Source organism: Aspergillus fumigatus, chromosome 6, assembly GCF_000002655.1.
Source record: "Aspergillus fumigatus Af293 chromosome 6, whole genome shotgun sequence".
NCBI classification, from domain to species: domain Eukaryota; kingdom Fungi; phylum Ascomycota; class Eurotiomycetes; order Eurotiales; family Aspergillaceae; genus Aspergillus; species Aspergillus fumigatus.
In genome coordinates, this window is record NC_007199.1 from 1,919,099 (window position 1) to 1,933,722 (window position 14,624).

The 14,624-nt window shown below is 50.4% G+C and overlaps 4 protein-coding genes across 4 annotated transcripts; 2 read left to right on the forward strand and 2 right to left on the reverse strand.

Moving 5' to 3' along the window:
• Positions 1-151: 151 nt before the first annotated feature.
• AFUA_6G08230 (DNL-type zinc finger protein) lies at positions 152-739 on the forward strand (the record flags this gene model as incomplete). Its single annotated transcript, XM_745619.1, has 1 exon — positions 152-739. The coding sequence occupies one exon, from the start codon at positions 152-154 to the stop codon at positions 737-739; it is 588 nt and encodes a 195-aa protein (XP_750712.1).
• A 528-nt stretch (positions 740-1,267) lies between these two features.
• AFUA_6G08240 (uncharacterized protein) lies at positions 1,268-9,193 on the reverse strand (the record flags this gene model as incomplete). The annotated part of the gene is made up of 2 exons (XM_077805028.1): positions 7,808-9,193; positions 1,268-7,751 (listed from the first exon to the last, which is right to left on the reverse strand). The coding sequence occupies exons 1-2, from the start codon at positions 9,169-9,171 to the stop codon at positions 1,268-1,270; spliced, it is 7,848 nt and encodes a 2,615-aa protein (XP_077661161.1). The 5' UTR covers positions 9,172-9,193.
• Positions 9,194-9,431: 238 nt separating this feature from the next.
• Positions 9,432-11,370, forward strand: AFUA_6G08250 (CwfJ domain protein; the record flags this gene model as incomplete). The annotated part of the gene is made up of 2 exons (XM_745621.1): positions 9,432-9,604; positions 9,714-11,370. The coding sequence occupies 2 exons, from the start codon at positions 9,432-9,434 to the stop codon at positions 11,368-11,370; spliced, it is 1,830 nt and encodes a 609-aa protein (XP_750714.1).
• Positions 11,371-11,994: 624 nt separating this feature from the next.
• Positions 11,995-14,013, reverse strand: AFUA_6G08260 (uncharacterized protein; the record flags this gene model as incomplete). The annotated part of the gene is made up of 2 exons (XM_745622.1): positions 11,995-12,931; positions 13,880-14,013. 2 exons carry the CDS (start codon positions 14,011-14,013, stop codon positions 11,995-11,997), a joined length of 1,071 nt encoding a protein of 356 aa, XP_750715.1.
• Positions 14,014-14,624: the final 611 nt, after the last annotated feature.

The following is a 14,624-nucleotide window of genomic DNA, read 5'->3' on the forward strand; positions in this document are numbered from 1 at the left end:
TCGTCATCGCCGCTGGAGAGATCGTACTTTTAGTCCTCAGTTTGCATATAATCTGACGATCTGGCCATTCAATATCTGAGCCAATTCTCAAATATTACTCTACCTCTCCTCTCTATTCTTCCATATATATCCTCGGATCAAATACCTCATAATGCGCTCAACCAGGATGCTATCGTCCAGCCTCCGTGCCTTCAACTGCGCGCTTCCGCGGACAATGCTCTCACAACCCAAATCGCGACATTTCTCTCAGCTTCTCATACACTCTCTTCAACCTTCACCAGCCCCATCCTTGAGGCTCCTCCGGACTGGGCTCCCCCAACTCGCCGTCCGAAACAACTCCAGCTCATCATCATCCTCGTCCCCAAACCTCACCGATCAAATCCCAGACGCCGCTCAGGACGCAGCCAACGAAGAACAGAACAGGTTACGCCGCGAGCAAGAACCCGCATATCAGATTACATTCACCTGCAAACCATGTGGTCATCGATCTTCACACCGTATGTCTAAGCATGGCTATCACCGCGGGACGGTCCTCATCCGCTGCCCTTCTTGTCTCAACCGCCACGTTATCGCCGATCATCTCAATATCTTCATGGATGAGAAGAGTACCCTCGAGGATATCCTACAGCGGGAGGGGAAACGATTGACTCGTGGTTATGTTGACGGAGACATGGAGTTCTGGGAGGATGGGACGGTAAAGAAGCGCGAGGAAGCGGGTGAGGGCTCGGAGGCGAAGTAAGATCAGGGGTCGACACCTTGATTCATCGGTCGAGCTTTTCCAGGTTTCAGTCTTTTACAGAAGAAATGTCTACGCGGCTTAGCACAGGCTGATGCCGCTTGCGTTGCTGCGTTGATACGCGAAAGTGCTCAGAGCATGCTCAACGCGAAAATAGAGGCGTTATATGGTGTTGACATTGTCTGAGATCCATTGAACACTGTTTGTATATACCAACTCCACTTCCTGCTAATGCACATCAAATTCAATTAATGTTCTTCAATGACTTGTTCTGGTATCTTAGCCGGGCAAAGGCGAATGTGCGATCAACATGAATAGATCAATGGGCATAGGATGTGGGGATGAGTCTAGAACACATTGCAATAGGATATCACTCATTTATATACACTCCTCCCAGTCCTTGCAAGAGACAACATTATACCTCCAAGTGCACTCTATCTTGTAATCCAATCATACTTTTTGTATACCCCAACGCCCAGCCAGTGCAACAATATCCCAGTGGACAAACAAAACTAAACCAGACAACGGCATCTACCAGCCGCGTCTCTTTCCTCGTTGTTCCATTCCCTTTTCCTTGCGCTTCTCGCGCTTGCGGTCGTTTCGCCTCTTCTTGTCCCGTTCGTATTTCTCGGGTTCTGCTACCGCCTCAATGCGTCTCTTCATTCGACGACCCTCACGTCGCTCCTTGATGGAGTCCTGGACAGACGCCATCTGGGTGATGTACTCCGATGTGCCCAATTTCTTCTGAAGCAGGTCGAGGACTTCATGACAGTTTGAGACCAGTGCCTTGTATGATTCCCGGAAGCGTTCATCGGACGAGCGAGGAGCCGGAATTGACGGATCGGTCAAGTGTTGAAGAGGAAGAAGGATGGTGGGCAGCGAGGGCCGGATCTGATCAGTTTCAAGATGTCGGCAAAGGGCTGCAAGAAGACCAATGGACGCGCTCTTGGGAATCAGGGAATGTGCCTTAGTCGTGAGGAGTTCTCTGCGAAGAATTGAGGAGACCTGCTGGAAAATGTACTGGATAGCAGACCTGTCAGAGCGCTCCGTGCGTCCGTTAGCGGTTTCTTCGTCGTCATCCTCGTCTTCACTCTCGCTTTGGCTCAATTCGGCATCCTTAGACCCACTGGAGGGGAACACAAGACCGTTCTGTGCGCAACACCGGCCCAGGAAGATAATGTTGCGGACGGTTTGCATAGCAAGTTCTTCACTTATACCAGGAGTGCGGAGACAGCGCAGACTAGCGCGGATCAGCTGTAGCATGGCATCCTTGTCAAGTGCCAGCCCTGTAGAACCAACCAATGGAATGGACCCATAGCCATTCGCAGCATTGGTCCTGGCCAGATCTGCGAACCATGTGCCCACAAGGTTAGAGGCGCAAGTCTTGACCCAAGCATGAGGGTAAAACAGGCACTCTCGAACAGCAGCCCAGATCGGACCGCGCTCTTTGGCTAGAGCCACAGCAGGGACGGCCTTGCAAAGCTTAGTAAGAAGCTGCAAGGCGAAGTAAAGCACTTCCCAATGTTCAGTCTCATCACTCTGGAGAATTGGCTGCATGATCTCAGGGAGGATCTCCATGACAAAACGGGCCTCTTTGTCCTTTATTGTTTCCTCAACCTCGAAGAAGACCCTCATTGCTTGTAACCCAGTACTGGTCAGAAGAGTGTTCTCGGTTTGCTCGAGCCAGGACCTTATGGGTGTGAGCATGGACTTCATCTGTTCCCTGTCCGCTCTACTAAAGAGCTCGCCAAGTAGCGCACCTGCCATTTCTCTGCACTCAGGAGCATCGTCATTTGCCATGACCATGACCACCGGCAAGAAAAATGTGCCCACGATGTCTTGAGCCAATTCGGTTCCTGTCTTAGCCAAGAGCATGTGTATAGCTTCCATCACAGATTGACGACCTTCTTGGTGCTTATAATCCAAGTTCTTAGCCAGGAAACTCAGTTGCTTCGCCCATCGATTCTTGGCTTGAGGATACTCAATCAAGAAGTGAATATAGGTGCCGCGTGCTAGATCACGAGCCGAACGGGTTTGGTTCGTGACCATCATGGCTCCAATGTGGTCCATCAACTCATAGATTTCGGGAACCACAAATTTCCTGGCCATGACCGCACGAATGAAGTTGAATGTCACGCCTTGGCGGTCTGGCTCTTCAATGTCGGAGACCAAACGTTGGAGGAGGTACGCCAGGTGCCCATCTCTGAGTTTAGCGCTCTTCCTCTCTCGCAACATAGCCGACACTAACTTCAAGGACGCCTGTGCAGCCTCGGTGTTGGTACTTGGTGCCTCCTTGATGATCTTGACTGCTTCGGTGAAGTAGACGTGAGCGTTGTTATCAATATCTGCGAGAGGAAGCTTGATGATAGTCGACAACAGACGAACAGCCGCGATCTTCACCTCCTCGTGGGCCTGTATTAACGAATCGCCGATGATTGGGATGAAGCCGGCCAGGTTGGTAGGCGTGAGCAGGGAGTCATATTTGTTGAGAATTGAGCGCAGCACATCAAGCGAGAATCGGGCCAGCTTATAGATATGAGACGAGGTCGTTCCACGTTTGTCGCCTCTGTTTGCGCCTTTGAGGTTCACCAAATAACGCTGTTCGCGTAATGAAACGGAGGGCTCTTTCTCCACTCCCGCCGGATCGCGATATGTCTCCTTGATGACTTCATAGCAGAATACAAGGATGTCACGGCTTTCGGCGCCTGGGTTCCTTAGCAGACCCACTCCAATTCTCCGCAAGAGTTCGTCGAGTTTTTTGACCATGCTAGAGTTCAGCTTCTCACGCAACAGGGACTCCAAAGGCCGCAGCAGATTCGCAAGATTTCGAACAGTCGCATTCTTCGCCAGCAGTTCCATCGAATCATAACTCTTACTGCTCTTGACTTCCTTCATCTTGCTCACATAATCCTCCGCGTCTTTCTCCTGACCAACTACGCCAAAGGTGTCATCCATCACTATGGCACTGAGATCCGCTAGGCAGTAATCCAGGTCTCCTTGCTGGAAATCATCAGTTGTCGCCACGAGCATCGAGTGAACTGTAAAGGAAAGAACGTGAAGTTGATAACCCTTCGTGAGCGTGCTGCGGAGTTCCCTAAGAATATACCCGAAATAGTTAGGACCCAAGAGAAGGGCTATCTCGTTAAGAGTCTTTCTAGCGGTATCTCGCGCGTCTTGAGATCGACTTTTGAGAATGCTGCAGACATCCAAAAGAACAGGAGGCAAGCGGATTGCCATATCCTCCGCGGGCAACAGCTTCAGAAGCTTGATTGTGGTGACTGCAGCTGGCAGACGCAAGCTCATCTGAGCCTCATCTTTGTGGTGGATGAAGTCAGTCAAGAAAGGAATGAAATTTGTGGTCAGCTCTGTCGCGACCTTAGCAGGTGACGGCATAGTTCGAGCAAGGTTGCACTTGGAGGGCGCGGAAATCTCAATTTCTTCCATGCTGTCGTCGCCGGTCTTCTGAACCACCGTCTTTTGGCGCATTGCGTTGCTCAAGGCATCCGCCATTCTGCCCAGAAGCCTCAAAATGTTCTTTTCCATCTCAGACTTGCTCTGCATGTACCCACGGTATCTCCGGAAAATGGCTCTGAATTGATTCCAGTCCAGCCATTCTGCAAGAGCTCCGATAGTGGCAACGGCTTCCGCAATCAAATTGTGGCCACCTTCGTCGACCTCCTGGTCAAAAACAAAGTGTTCATTCAGTGGAATGAAGATTGTACTGATATTGGAAGCCTGAAGACTGCCCTTCGCTGCTTCGCTAGCAAGACGACGGAGAGCTCGAAGACGGCGATGCTGTTGTATGTGGAGAATGTTCGTAAAAAACGACGCCTCTTCATCATCACCAACGAGAAGCCCATGCATATCTTGTACATTGGGCCGCGTGGGATTCATCTTAACAAAGTAGCCAAGAGTGGAGACAAATTCGGTCCGAACCAGCTCTGATTTCTGTCGGATTCCACTCTGTAAAGCTGGGAACAGGATTTCTTTGACCAGGGGTTCAAACTCGTCAGCGTCGGCGCTGTCTTCCTTGGTCGCTCTCTCAATAAACCGGTTCAGTCCAAAAGAAGCACTTGACCTGATAGCAAGTTCATCTTCATCCTTCACATGAAATAGCATGTTGTAGAGGAGGGGACGCCACTGTTTCGCATCCAGGGTCTCCCAAAGACTATCATTGATTTGTGCGAAGGCTTGGAGACGACGCTCATAGTCAACTTCGAGTTTCTTTCTAGAGATCGAGTTAAGGTCCGCACAAAGCTCGGCCACTTTATCCAATGCAGGATCATGTTTCACGAAAGCTGCGAAAACCCCGGACAACACCTCTCGGTTCGCATCATCTCTGAAATAATCAAACATGGACGAAACTGCTTCAAACACCTCTTGAAATAGTGTTGGATCTTCTTCAGGGTTGAACAGAGGCAAGAAGTGTTCGAGGATGCGCAGGAGACCTGACTTTGTTTTGGGAGACACTCTATCAGCTGGCTGACGCAGGAGGTATGTCGTGATACCAACCAGCTCAGTGGTCTCTTGGAACGATTCGACACATGGTGCTAAGAGGGAGATGGTTTGTACTCCAGATACCAAAACCGTACGGGAAGGTCCGCGCTTCAGCAGACGACCAAGGTGAGAGAGAGTATGCTCGATGTAAGGGGACAAGACTTCTGATCGAATCTCGTCTGCCGAGAAATCGCTCATCTCTTCTTTCTCTTCCAGTTCTTTCCCACTAGCAAGTCTGATAAGAGGGACCAGAATCTCGTCCATCACGTACACCTTGACCTCGTCGCGAGCAGATTCCACGCTGAGACAGTCGACGACCTTAGTCAGGACGGTATTGTTGTGGCGCACAAGATAGAAAGAGGACCGGGGGGCGGTGGCCCAGGTATGGAACAGCCGCAGTAGACCTGAGACTCCTTGAGCCGTCTCAATCGCGAAATTCTGAAGGCGAGGGTTGATCACTTCGTCGAATATGAGATGAATGTAAGCAGACCAGTCTTTGTCCAGAGAGACGGCGAAGATCAGCTCAAGGCAACGAATACAAGTATGCCGGATGTTGCGGAACACGGTCAATAGTCTCCCTTCGGGAGAATCCGCAGCAACGTTGGAGCTGTCTTTCTCTAGCTCTCGACAGGCTCTGACCAAACAGTATAGAACCGTGTCCATGGATCGCTGGGCATATAGAGCCATTCGGCTTTGCAGCGTATCGAACACTGTTTCGATCATCCTTAGCAGACCCATCTGTCTCCTGGGACTAACTAGGTCTCGAGCAAATGCTTCTTGGTTGACTTGCCCCTCCTGTAACAATGAGACATCTCCAAGAGGACCGAACGACACGCGCATGAAAATTTCGAATTCATTATCGGGGAGCTGTGACAATGTCCGCAGTATTGCCTTTCTGCGTCCAACTTGGCCAGCTTGGCCACTTGCGCTAGCTTTCGATATCATCCGTCCATAGAGGAGGCGTAAGAGCACCGGAAGAAGTTCACCTCTATGGGCTTCTTCAATCAAGCTGTCCTCACCACCGACATGCACGAAGACAGAAAGTTCGTCTTTGAAACGTGACTCGTCCAGAATATTCAACAGATTTTCTTGGTACGGCATAATGTTCGGTGATTTCCAGGTAAACAACGCTTTGAGCGCGGACTTCTGAATCTCTGAGTTACCGTGGCAGAGCAGTCCAAGAAGGGCGTCATGGACCTCTGATGCCTTGAACAGCACCCGAGGATTGGCGAACTTTCCGAGCAACCCAAGGAACGACAACCGGTCATGGAATCCCCAAGGAATGTACAAATCGTTGGCGCTTTCGACATCCTCGTCATCGCGTAATGCCCACGCAAGGAACAGGGGGACAATCAGTCGCGACTTCTTCTCGGCTAGAGCAGGTGCTGCATTAAGAACACGCAGAGCATGGGTTCGAGGAGCCACAGGAACAACGTCAGAGACCTCATGGTCCCTCTCGAACCCTTCCATTAGCTTTGAACTGGGCGGAACCGTAGCATTGAAATGAGAAGCAAGACGATCTTCAATATTAGCCGCATTGAAGCATTTAAAATCCCCAGATGTATGGTATTCCGCCTCGTCATCCGCTTTATCCGCGGTATCAGTCGAGCCGCGCTCCTGAAGCCACTGAAAGGCTAGGTCCGAAACGATTTTTTCCCCTGCCGAGTGCTCGCTAATCGACTTTAGTGCAGTGGCCGAATCCTCCCACAGCGGTGCCAATTTCTTTGAAAATAAACCAAAGCAAAAATTAGGAATCAAACTGGCCATCCATCGCTGAGAAGCCACTTGCGGGTAGAGGATGGCAAGCTTGCGGACATGCATCGACAGAACTCGTGCAGTTTGCAGATTGAGCGGGCTCTCTTCGACTTCAATGGCCAAAGAAATGGGAGCAGGATCTTCTCCTGAAGCTTGTATCAACTCTCGCAAAATTTTTAACGATAATAATCTGACTTGTTGAGAAGGGCCCGCGAGGTTGGTGATTAGAACGTTTGCGAAATCTTCCAGGGCGGGTTGTCCGAAGTCCAGCTTCGTAGAGCAACTCGACACGTAAGTCAAGATCGCTCCCAGGAACGGCTGAATCCTTGAGTATTTTGCAGCAGCAGAGCCGATTGCACCCCAAAGGCCCGAATCGACACCTTCATTAGAAGCAGCCAAATCCACATAGGACTTAAAACCTTGGCCAAGGAAGAATTTTGTGGAGGTGGACAAATCAAGTTCACTCTCCTTCAAGACGCGGGATAAATGATCATAAAGACTGCGAGTCATATCGGGTAGAAGAGAGGGTTCCGTGGTCAGAGATATGGCGCTGGGAAGCTTCGAATAAGCATTGAGAAGAGCCACTTCAGTGGCACTGGGCCCACGACTGCCCAGTATATCCTTGATGCGGGTCTTCCAGGGAGTTGGGCAGGTGACATAGCCAGGCTTAGAGAGTTCCGAAGTGATACAACCTGCCTGGTTCAACCGGAGCAAAGTCAAACATAACTCGTATTCATGCTCTTGCCATGAGGAATTGACAAACCTAAAGGCTTGGATGTTAGTAGGTAGAGACATCAGCACATATGCAGTTTGACTTACTTCTGAAAGTAAGGAAGGACAACACTATGGAACCTCTCCGCGCCCCATTCCGAAAATGTAGCACAGAACGAAAGAAAATAAGCCGAAAGCTGTTCCTTTGCGACTGCATCCATGAGTGGGCGCATGAACGGTAACATCTCATCCATAGGAGACACCTGGAGTGCGTATGCCACGGTTGTCAGAAGTTGAGGGATCGAATCGGCATACGCGCTAGGCGCAGCCGAGGCATTCTGAAGCAAGAGCAACAGAGTCTGATGAATAGGCTTCCAGTTCTTTATACGCGACCCTTTGCGGGTACAGACACAGATGAACATCAAACGACAGTACAAGTTTGCGTGTTGTTTGTCGGACTTCTTGCGATTGGCTTCGATGTAGGAATTAATCGTCTCGACAACTGGTTCGTATGTTTCGGCAGTCGTATTATGATTGACATTGATAAGTATCCCACTTACAACCTCAACTGCTAACCTGCTGCGCAATTCATTGCCGGTCGGAGCATTATCAAGTAGACAGTTGAGAATATCTGTTGCGTTCGAGTGTAGCCCGCCTTTGACGCCTTTGACGGCATCCGAAAACATAGCCATCAGCCCTTCCTTGTACGTCTCCACATTCTTTGAATCCGCAGCCGCCTGGTGCAAGTCGTCAAGCAAGAACGAAACTGCATGCTGCAATGGAGCCTTATTCTTGTAGTATACGAGTCCAGCCTTTCGAATGAGGAATGACATTGACTCGGCGGCAAATCTAGCAACGAATGGCTTCTGGCGTTCTTTTCCGAGGTAGGGTGTCATGATACCCAGAAGCTGTCTCAAATCTGGGACAAGGAGACGAGAAAGAAATTTAAAGATCCATGCCAGGCATGTAAAGCTCCACTCGACAACTTCGACATCAGGATGAGTGGCCGCGACCGACGCCACGAGGGTCACGGCGGTAGCAAAGTGTTTCTCAAAGCGGACCCCAAGATCCCTCGCAAATTGAGCAAGTAGTGTTAGCAGCGGTTCAATAGAAAGCTGGTCTCTCTTCTCGATATATTCCACCAGTAGTCCCATAATCTTGTCCTCGTGGTATAGAATCTGGGCAAGACTTTCACATAGCGGGTTGACTTTTCGTGCGAATTGCGAAAAATTGTCTGAGAGGTTCAGCTCAATCCAGTGGTCAAACGCCGATCGAAAATACGAAAACGTCTCATCTCCATCCCCTTCTCCTTCTTCGCCAAAGCTCGGACGACGCACTCGATGGATCGGGTCGATTTTCAATTTTGCGACACGCTGAGAGAACGGTTCGAACCGATGCGACTTTGTTGTCTCTGTTCCTTTCTTCACACGCTTCACGGACGCTGTCCGCGAAGCCGATGATGTTGCCACCATCTCAAGGATCGACGGCGACAGGGAGAGCAACGCCGATAAAATTGTTGCAATGTTTCTCGACAAGAAACACTTTGGTAGTGCTTGTCAATACAAGGGAAAAAAAGTTCATCGGCGGCCGCTGCAGAATTGTTCCGGTGCGGAGATTAGCGTCGGCCTTAGGCAGGCTTGACGCTAACCTAGTCTGGCATAATACTATTAAGCACGTGAGCCCAGCGGGTCTAAAGCTCTAAGCTTCTTTTGGATCCGCCTCCAAGCCAAAAATGGTGATGTCTTCATCTTCACTGTTGTTGATCTCAAGTATTCAATTAGAACAAGAGTTTTCTCTTTCGGAGCAGCATAATCAGATCGATGGTTCTACGGCTACTTCATCAGTGTCAAAGGAGATAAAGGTTTTGCTCAGTTCTCAGAAAATCTATGTTCCAACTATGTTGATGTTAGCTGTTGCATCATAGGGTTCAGAATATAAATTAATTGACGAATGGCTTCGAGAATGTAAGCTATTCTTTCTGCAATTGATACTCGACTGGCTAACAGAGATCTAGTGTTGTGGTTGGGAGTGTGAACTGTGAGCTGCGTGAAGTGTTCACCAAGCTCGCCAAGTTACACGTCAAGCAGAACTTCTCAATTGCGATCATTGTTGGGGACCTGTTCGGAGATTGCTCATCGGAGCATGAGCTGGACGAGATCAGTGCCCTGTTACAGGGGAACATCAACGTACCCCTGCCAACTTACTTTGGGTTAGGCAACAGGCCCCTTCCCACCAGGATAGTGGAAAGAATCGAGGCGAACGACGAAGTTTGTCCAAATCTGTACTTCCTGGGCAAACGCGGTACTCTTAAGACCGCGGAAGGCATCCGTCTTGTTGCTCTTGGTGGTAATCTCGAGGCAGACAGCAAAGCAACCAATAAGTTCCATCCTGGCTATACAGAGTCGGACGCCAGGGCACTCTACGGAGCCCACAGTGCGGACATCCTGATCACTCACCAATGGCCCAAGGGCATCCGAACCGGGTCCAGTGCACCGTTACCGGAGGATGCCAAGGTGCCCCAGGAGGTGCAATGCATCGCGGACCTCTGCTCTACCTTGAAGCCTCGATACCATCTTTCCTCGTCTGATGGATTCTTCTACGAGCGCGAACCATTCTTCCACATGCCATCAGAGGATAACCCAGACGCCAAACCGCTCACCCGCTTCATCAGTCTGGCATCCTACAGCAAAACATCCAAGCAAAAATGGATGTACGCCTTCACACTAGATCCCAAGGCCCCTCCACCCCTTACCATCCCCGTTGGCGCTACTGCAACCCCTCTGGCCCCCATCCAAGTCAAACGGAAAGTCCTTCCCTCTCAGCGTGAGTCCTACCACCGCTTCGCCGGCATTGAAGAAGATCACAGCCGGCCGCGCAAGCGCGCCCGAGCCCCTCCCCCAGGGCCGGAGCAATGCTTCTTCTGCCTCTCCAACCCCAACATTGCAACCCATCTCATCACGTCCATTGGCAACGAAAGCTACCTCACAACCGCCAAGGGACCCCTCTCCACCGCTAAAACGTTCCCCTCCCTCAACTTCCCCGGCCACATCCTGATCATCCCCTTCACCCACACACCCACCCTCTCCAGCATCACAGACCAGACAGCCCGCCAATCGACCTACGCCGAAATGCAGCGCTACCGCTCTGCCCTGCACGCCATGCTCCAGCAGCGCAGCAACGGCGCTCTCGGCGCCGTCACCTGGGAAGTCAGCCGCGGAACCGGCATCCACATCCATTGGCAATTCCTGCCCGTCCCCGCCGACCTAATCAAACGCGGTCTCGTCGATGCCGCCTTCAAAGTCGAGGCCGAGAACCTCAGCTATCCCAGATTTGAGCGTCCCTCCGCAACCGCCGACCCCAGCAGCGAACCGGGCGATTTCTTCCGCCTGTGGATCTGGGAGCCCCCATCCGCCCCTGAGGCGGAATCCGAGACCGCCGAAAGCTCGGACGGTGCCACAGCCGCCAAAGGAACGGAGAACACGCTCCTCCTCCCCCTCGGACCGGAATTCCGTTTCGATATTCAGTTCGGGCGGCGGGTGATGGCGAAACTGATGGAGTTGGAGAACCGGATGAATTGGAAGGATGGGGTGCAGCCGCAGGAAGAGGAAGAGGCAGATGCTGCTGCGTTCAAGGAGGCATTCAAGGAATTTGATTTCTCGTTGCAGGAGTGAGGTCACCGAGAGGCGTTGGTCTTTGGCTGGGTTTGTGGTTGTCGTTTGCGCCCTAAGACTTTACTAGCGGGTTTTGTGAGTAGAGGATACCACATGGAGAAAAGTAATTACTGATAGTGACATCCCTCAATTCGAGGTTACATTAACTGGTACATACTTATTTTGGGATTTGCATACCTCGAAAGACCTGTATTCATACACTCTTAAGGTCATACTCGGCGCTAGGTTAGGTGAGATAATGTTCCATGAACTAGTCTTAAAGCGACCCGTATCGACTGGTTATCAACCAGGAACAGAATGGTATATATCCAAAGATAAGACATCAAACCGCAGACCCAAGACAGTCATTCACATGTGGTCCAGGAATAAATCATGAGAAGCAGAGGGGATAATCCGAGGCGAACGCTCCGTCCGGTAGAAGGCGGCCGTGATTACCATAACACCGAAAAGTAAAAAGAGATACTCATCCTCGAGATTAAGAGATGACAAGCATAAAAAAGGAGGCGCAAACTTTCAGCCCAGAACGATCATACACATGACATATATCCGAAATGGGGCCGCAAGCTTTTGGAGAAATCATAGAAGGAGACAGGACTTATCCAAGTGTCACTGCGTAGCTCAATGCTAAACATTTCGGTATGAATTAGGTGCGGGCTTTCGCCCGCTTTGTAGGATACTGGGGGGCCTGCCCGGGTCGCTCACTTCAAGAGGAACGGGATTAGTCGCCGAGAATGGGGGAGGTGGAGATGTAGGAGGGTTCGGGGACATTCCTCTGTATGATGGCGGCGGCATGCTTGACATGCCTGGAGAGGGTTGGCGGTACGGCAGATGGCGGGGTACCTCAGCGGAAGGTGACAGTGCTGTAGGCATGTTTGAGTACTGTGTTTGCGAGCTGTAAGGGGCCGCGTTTCTGGTCATAGGTTGCGAGAAGTTCTGTGGAGAATAGTCATGATATGCGCGATCATAGGGGGAGGTTGTGCTCTGATTATATGTTCCGGAGGAATCATGGCCATACAGGCGCTCGTCATCGTAGGGTGAAGACGCGTGGAAATAGCCGGGAGAAGAAGTTTGTGTCCTGACGGGAGGGACATCCATTTGACCAGGGCTATTGAACCTTCTAGGTGACTGCACTCGCTGATAGTCCTGTTGTGCAGGATTCAGCGGCTCCATTTCCATCGTATCCTGGTGGCTGTTATCCTCCACTCTCCTGGTGACAGCATCATTCCAAGTTGGCATCGCAGGCAGCGCATCCTCATTCACCTTGGCAGGTGCAGGACTGGTTGTCGATTCGAACCGCGCAACCTGGGCTCCACGGTAAACCGGAGGACCTGGAGGAGCACGATAGCCATCGTTTGCCGGCATCGGAGGCGGCTGATGATAACCCGGGTCATCGAGGTACTTCGGTCTTGGAGCTTTGTTACGAGGGGACGGGCAGCAACACGAACAGCACCGACAACAGCCTGTGCAACACTGGATGCCGCAGCACAAACAATTAATCACGCACGCAATCACAGAGATGAGGATGACTGCGCCGATAATGATACCAACGATGACGGGCCATCTAATCTCAGTCAGCACATCGATTCTGATGAGACCAGAAAAAGCGCAGCGTACTTGCAATAAGATTTTGCCATGCACTTGTCCCAACTCGAGAATGTATCCGGCGCAGACTTGAGGTCGCCGACTACGTCCCGCGCCCATAGTGAGAGCGAGGAATGATCGACTGGACTCATGACGCAGGTTTGAAGAGGATTATTTATCCTCCGTTGCCCCTGGCAGATAGGTTCTTCCACAGATTAGAAAAATTCAAGAGTTCCCTTCCGGCGCAGTACTACTGGTTGCCTGGCGATCTACTGCGATCTAATGCGACAATGTCAAGGCGAGATAAGTGGGCGGGAAAAGAGATGATATCGGTCGTACGAGACGGTCATAGATCGCTGGAAACTCGATATTGGCAGCAAAAGTCCGGTGATAGAATAGTTTTCAGTCAAGCAAGATCTCAGAGGATCGCATGTCATCCGGTGTGAGTGCAATTCGCCGTCTGTGGCGGTTAAGATATGTAGGCTGCAGGCAATCTCGACTGCCAAAAGAGCATTGAAATTGGATCTGATAAAGGTTGATACTCGAACAAGAGTATATACACAGGCCTTTTGAAACGTAGATAATGAATGAATAGGATAGAAGGATCGAAGATAGAAGTAAGACGAGTCGAGTTGCCGACGAGATGCGTCTCAGACTTGATGCACACCCGCCTCTAGGTATCTATCTTATCTGACAGCCCAGTGCAAGCAACTTGTTCATCCAAGCGGTCGAATTTTTGAAAGAAAGTAGGACGATGAAGAGGCGAATGAAAGAAAACAGCAGAACTGAAGAAAATAAAGTTTTTAAAAAAAATTCGAGGGAAGAGGAAGAAAAAAGCATTGACTGGGAAAAAGGAAGGTTGGAAAAGAGGAGGCAGAGGGATAACGATAGGCATGATTATCACGCGGGGATCAGCAATAAATCATACCTGCAGTACGGAGTAGAGAGGTAGGTACCTGAACTCCATACGCGAACCGCCTGTCGCAACAGACGGGAAAAATGCTGACAGGTGCCGTGAATGGTTGGTTCAGTGGGTTGGAATGGGCTAAATGATTCAACCATAGGAGGGCCAATCTCCCATCGCACAGTTCGCACCAGCCAAGAACTTCTACTAAATGAGGGTCGGCAAACTTTTGCAGACAGACACATGGTTGATCGATGACTGATGAAAGTAATGACCCTCTCCACCACGGTGTTTGCCCTTGCAAATTTGTCGATCGCTCATTTCATTTGAATGTGGATTCCAATATAATTGGTAGCTGTGATCCACTGAGGCTTCGGAATGGAGGAGCTCCTATACGAAGTCAAGTCTACGAAAAGCATGCTTTGCGTTGTTCGGAGTATTTTCGATGGAGAATAGAGGGACTGGCATCCTACTTGTGCACATCACAATGGAAGGTCAAGTACGGTGGTAGATAGCACGATCAGGATGAAATGCTGCACTCCTGGCCAAAGCTGGACGCGGCAACAGAATATATAACGTAAGCACTGGGCTTCATGGGAATGGAGAAGAAGCCTTTTTATATCGCTAGTATTACAATTAGTTATCTCTTGAATATATTAAGTATAGCACATGAATGTCCCAGGACGGGTATGGTTAACACTGAAAGCTTCCATGCAGTAATAGGCCATGAGAGTCAAGAGCGCGAATATTTCCCTTTTAGGTCATGAGA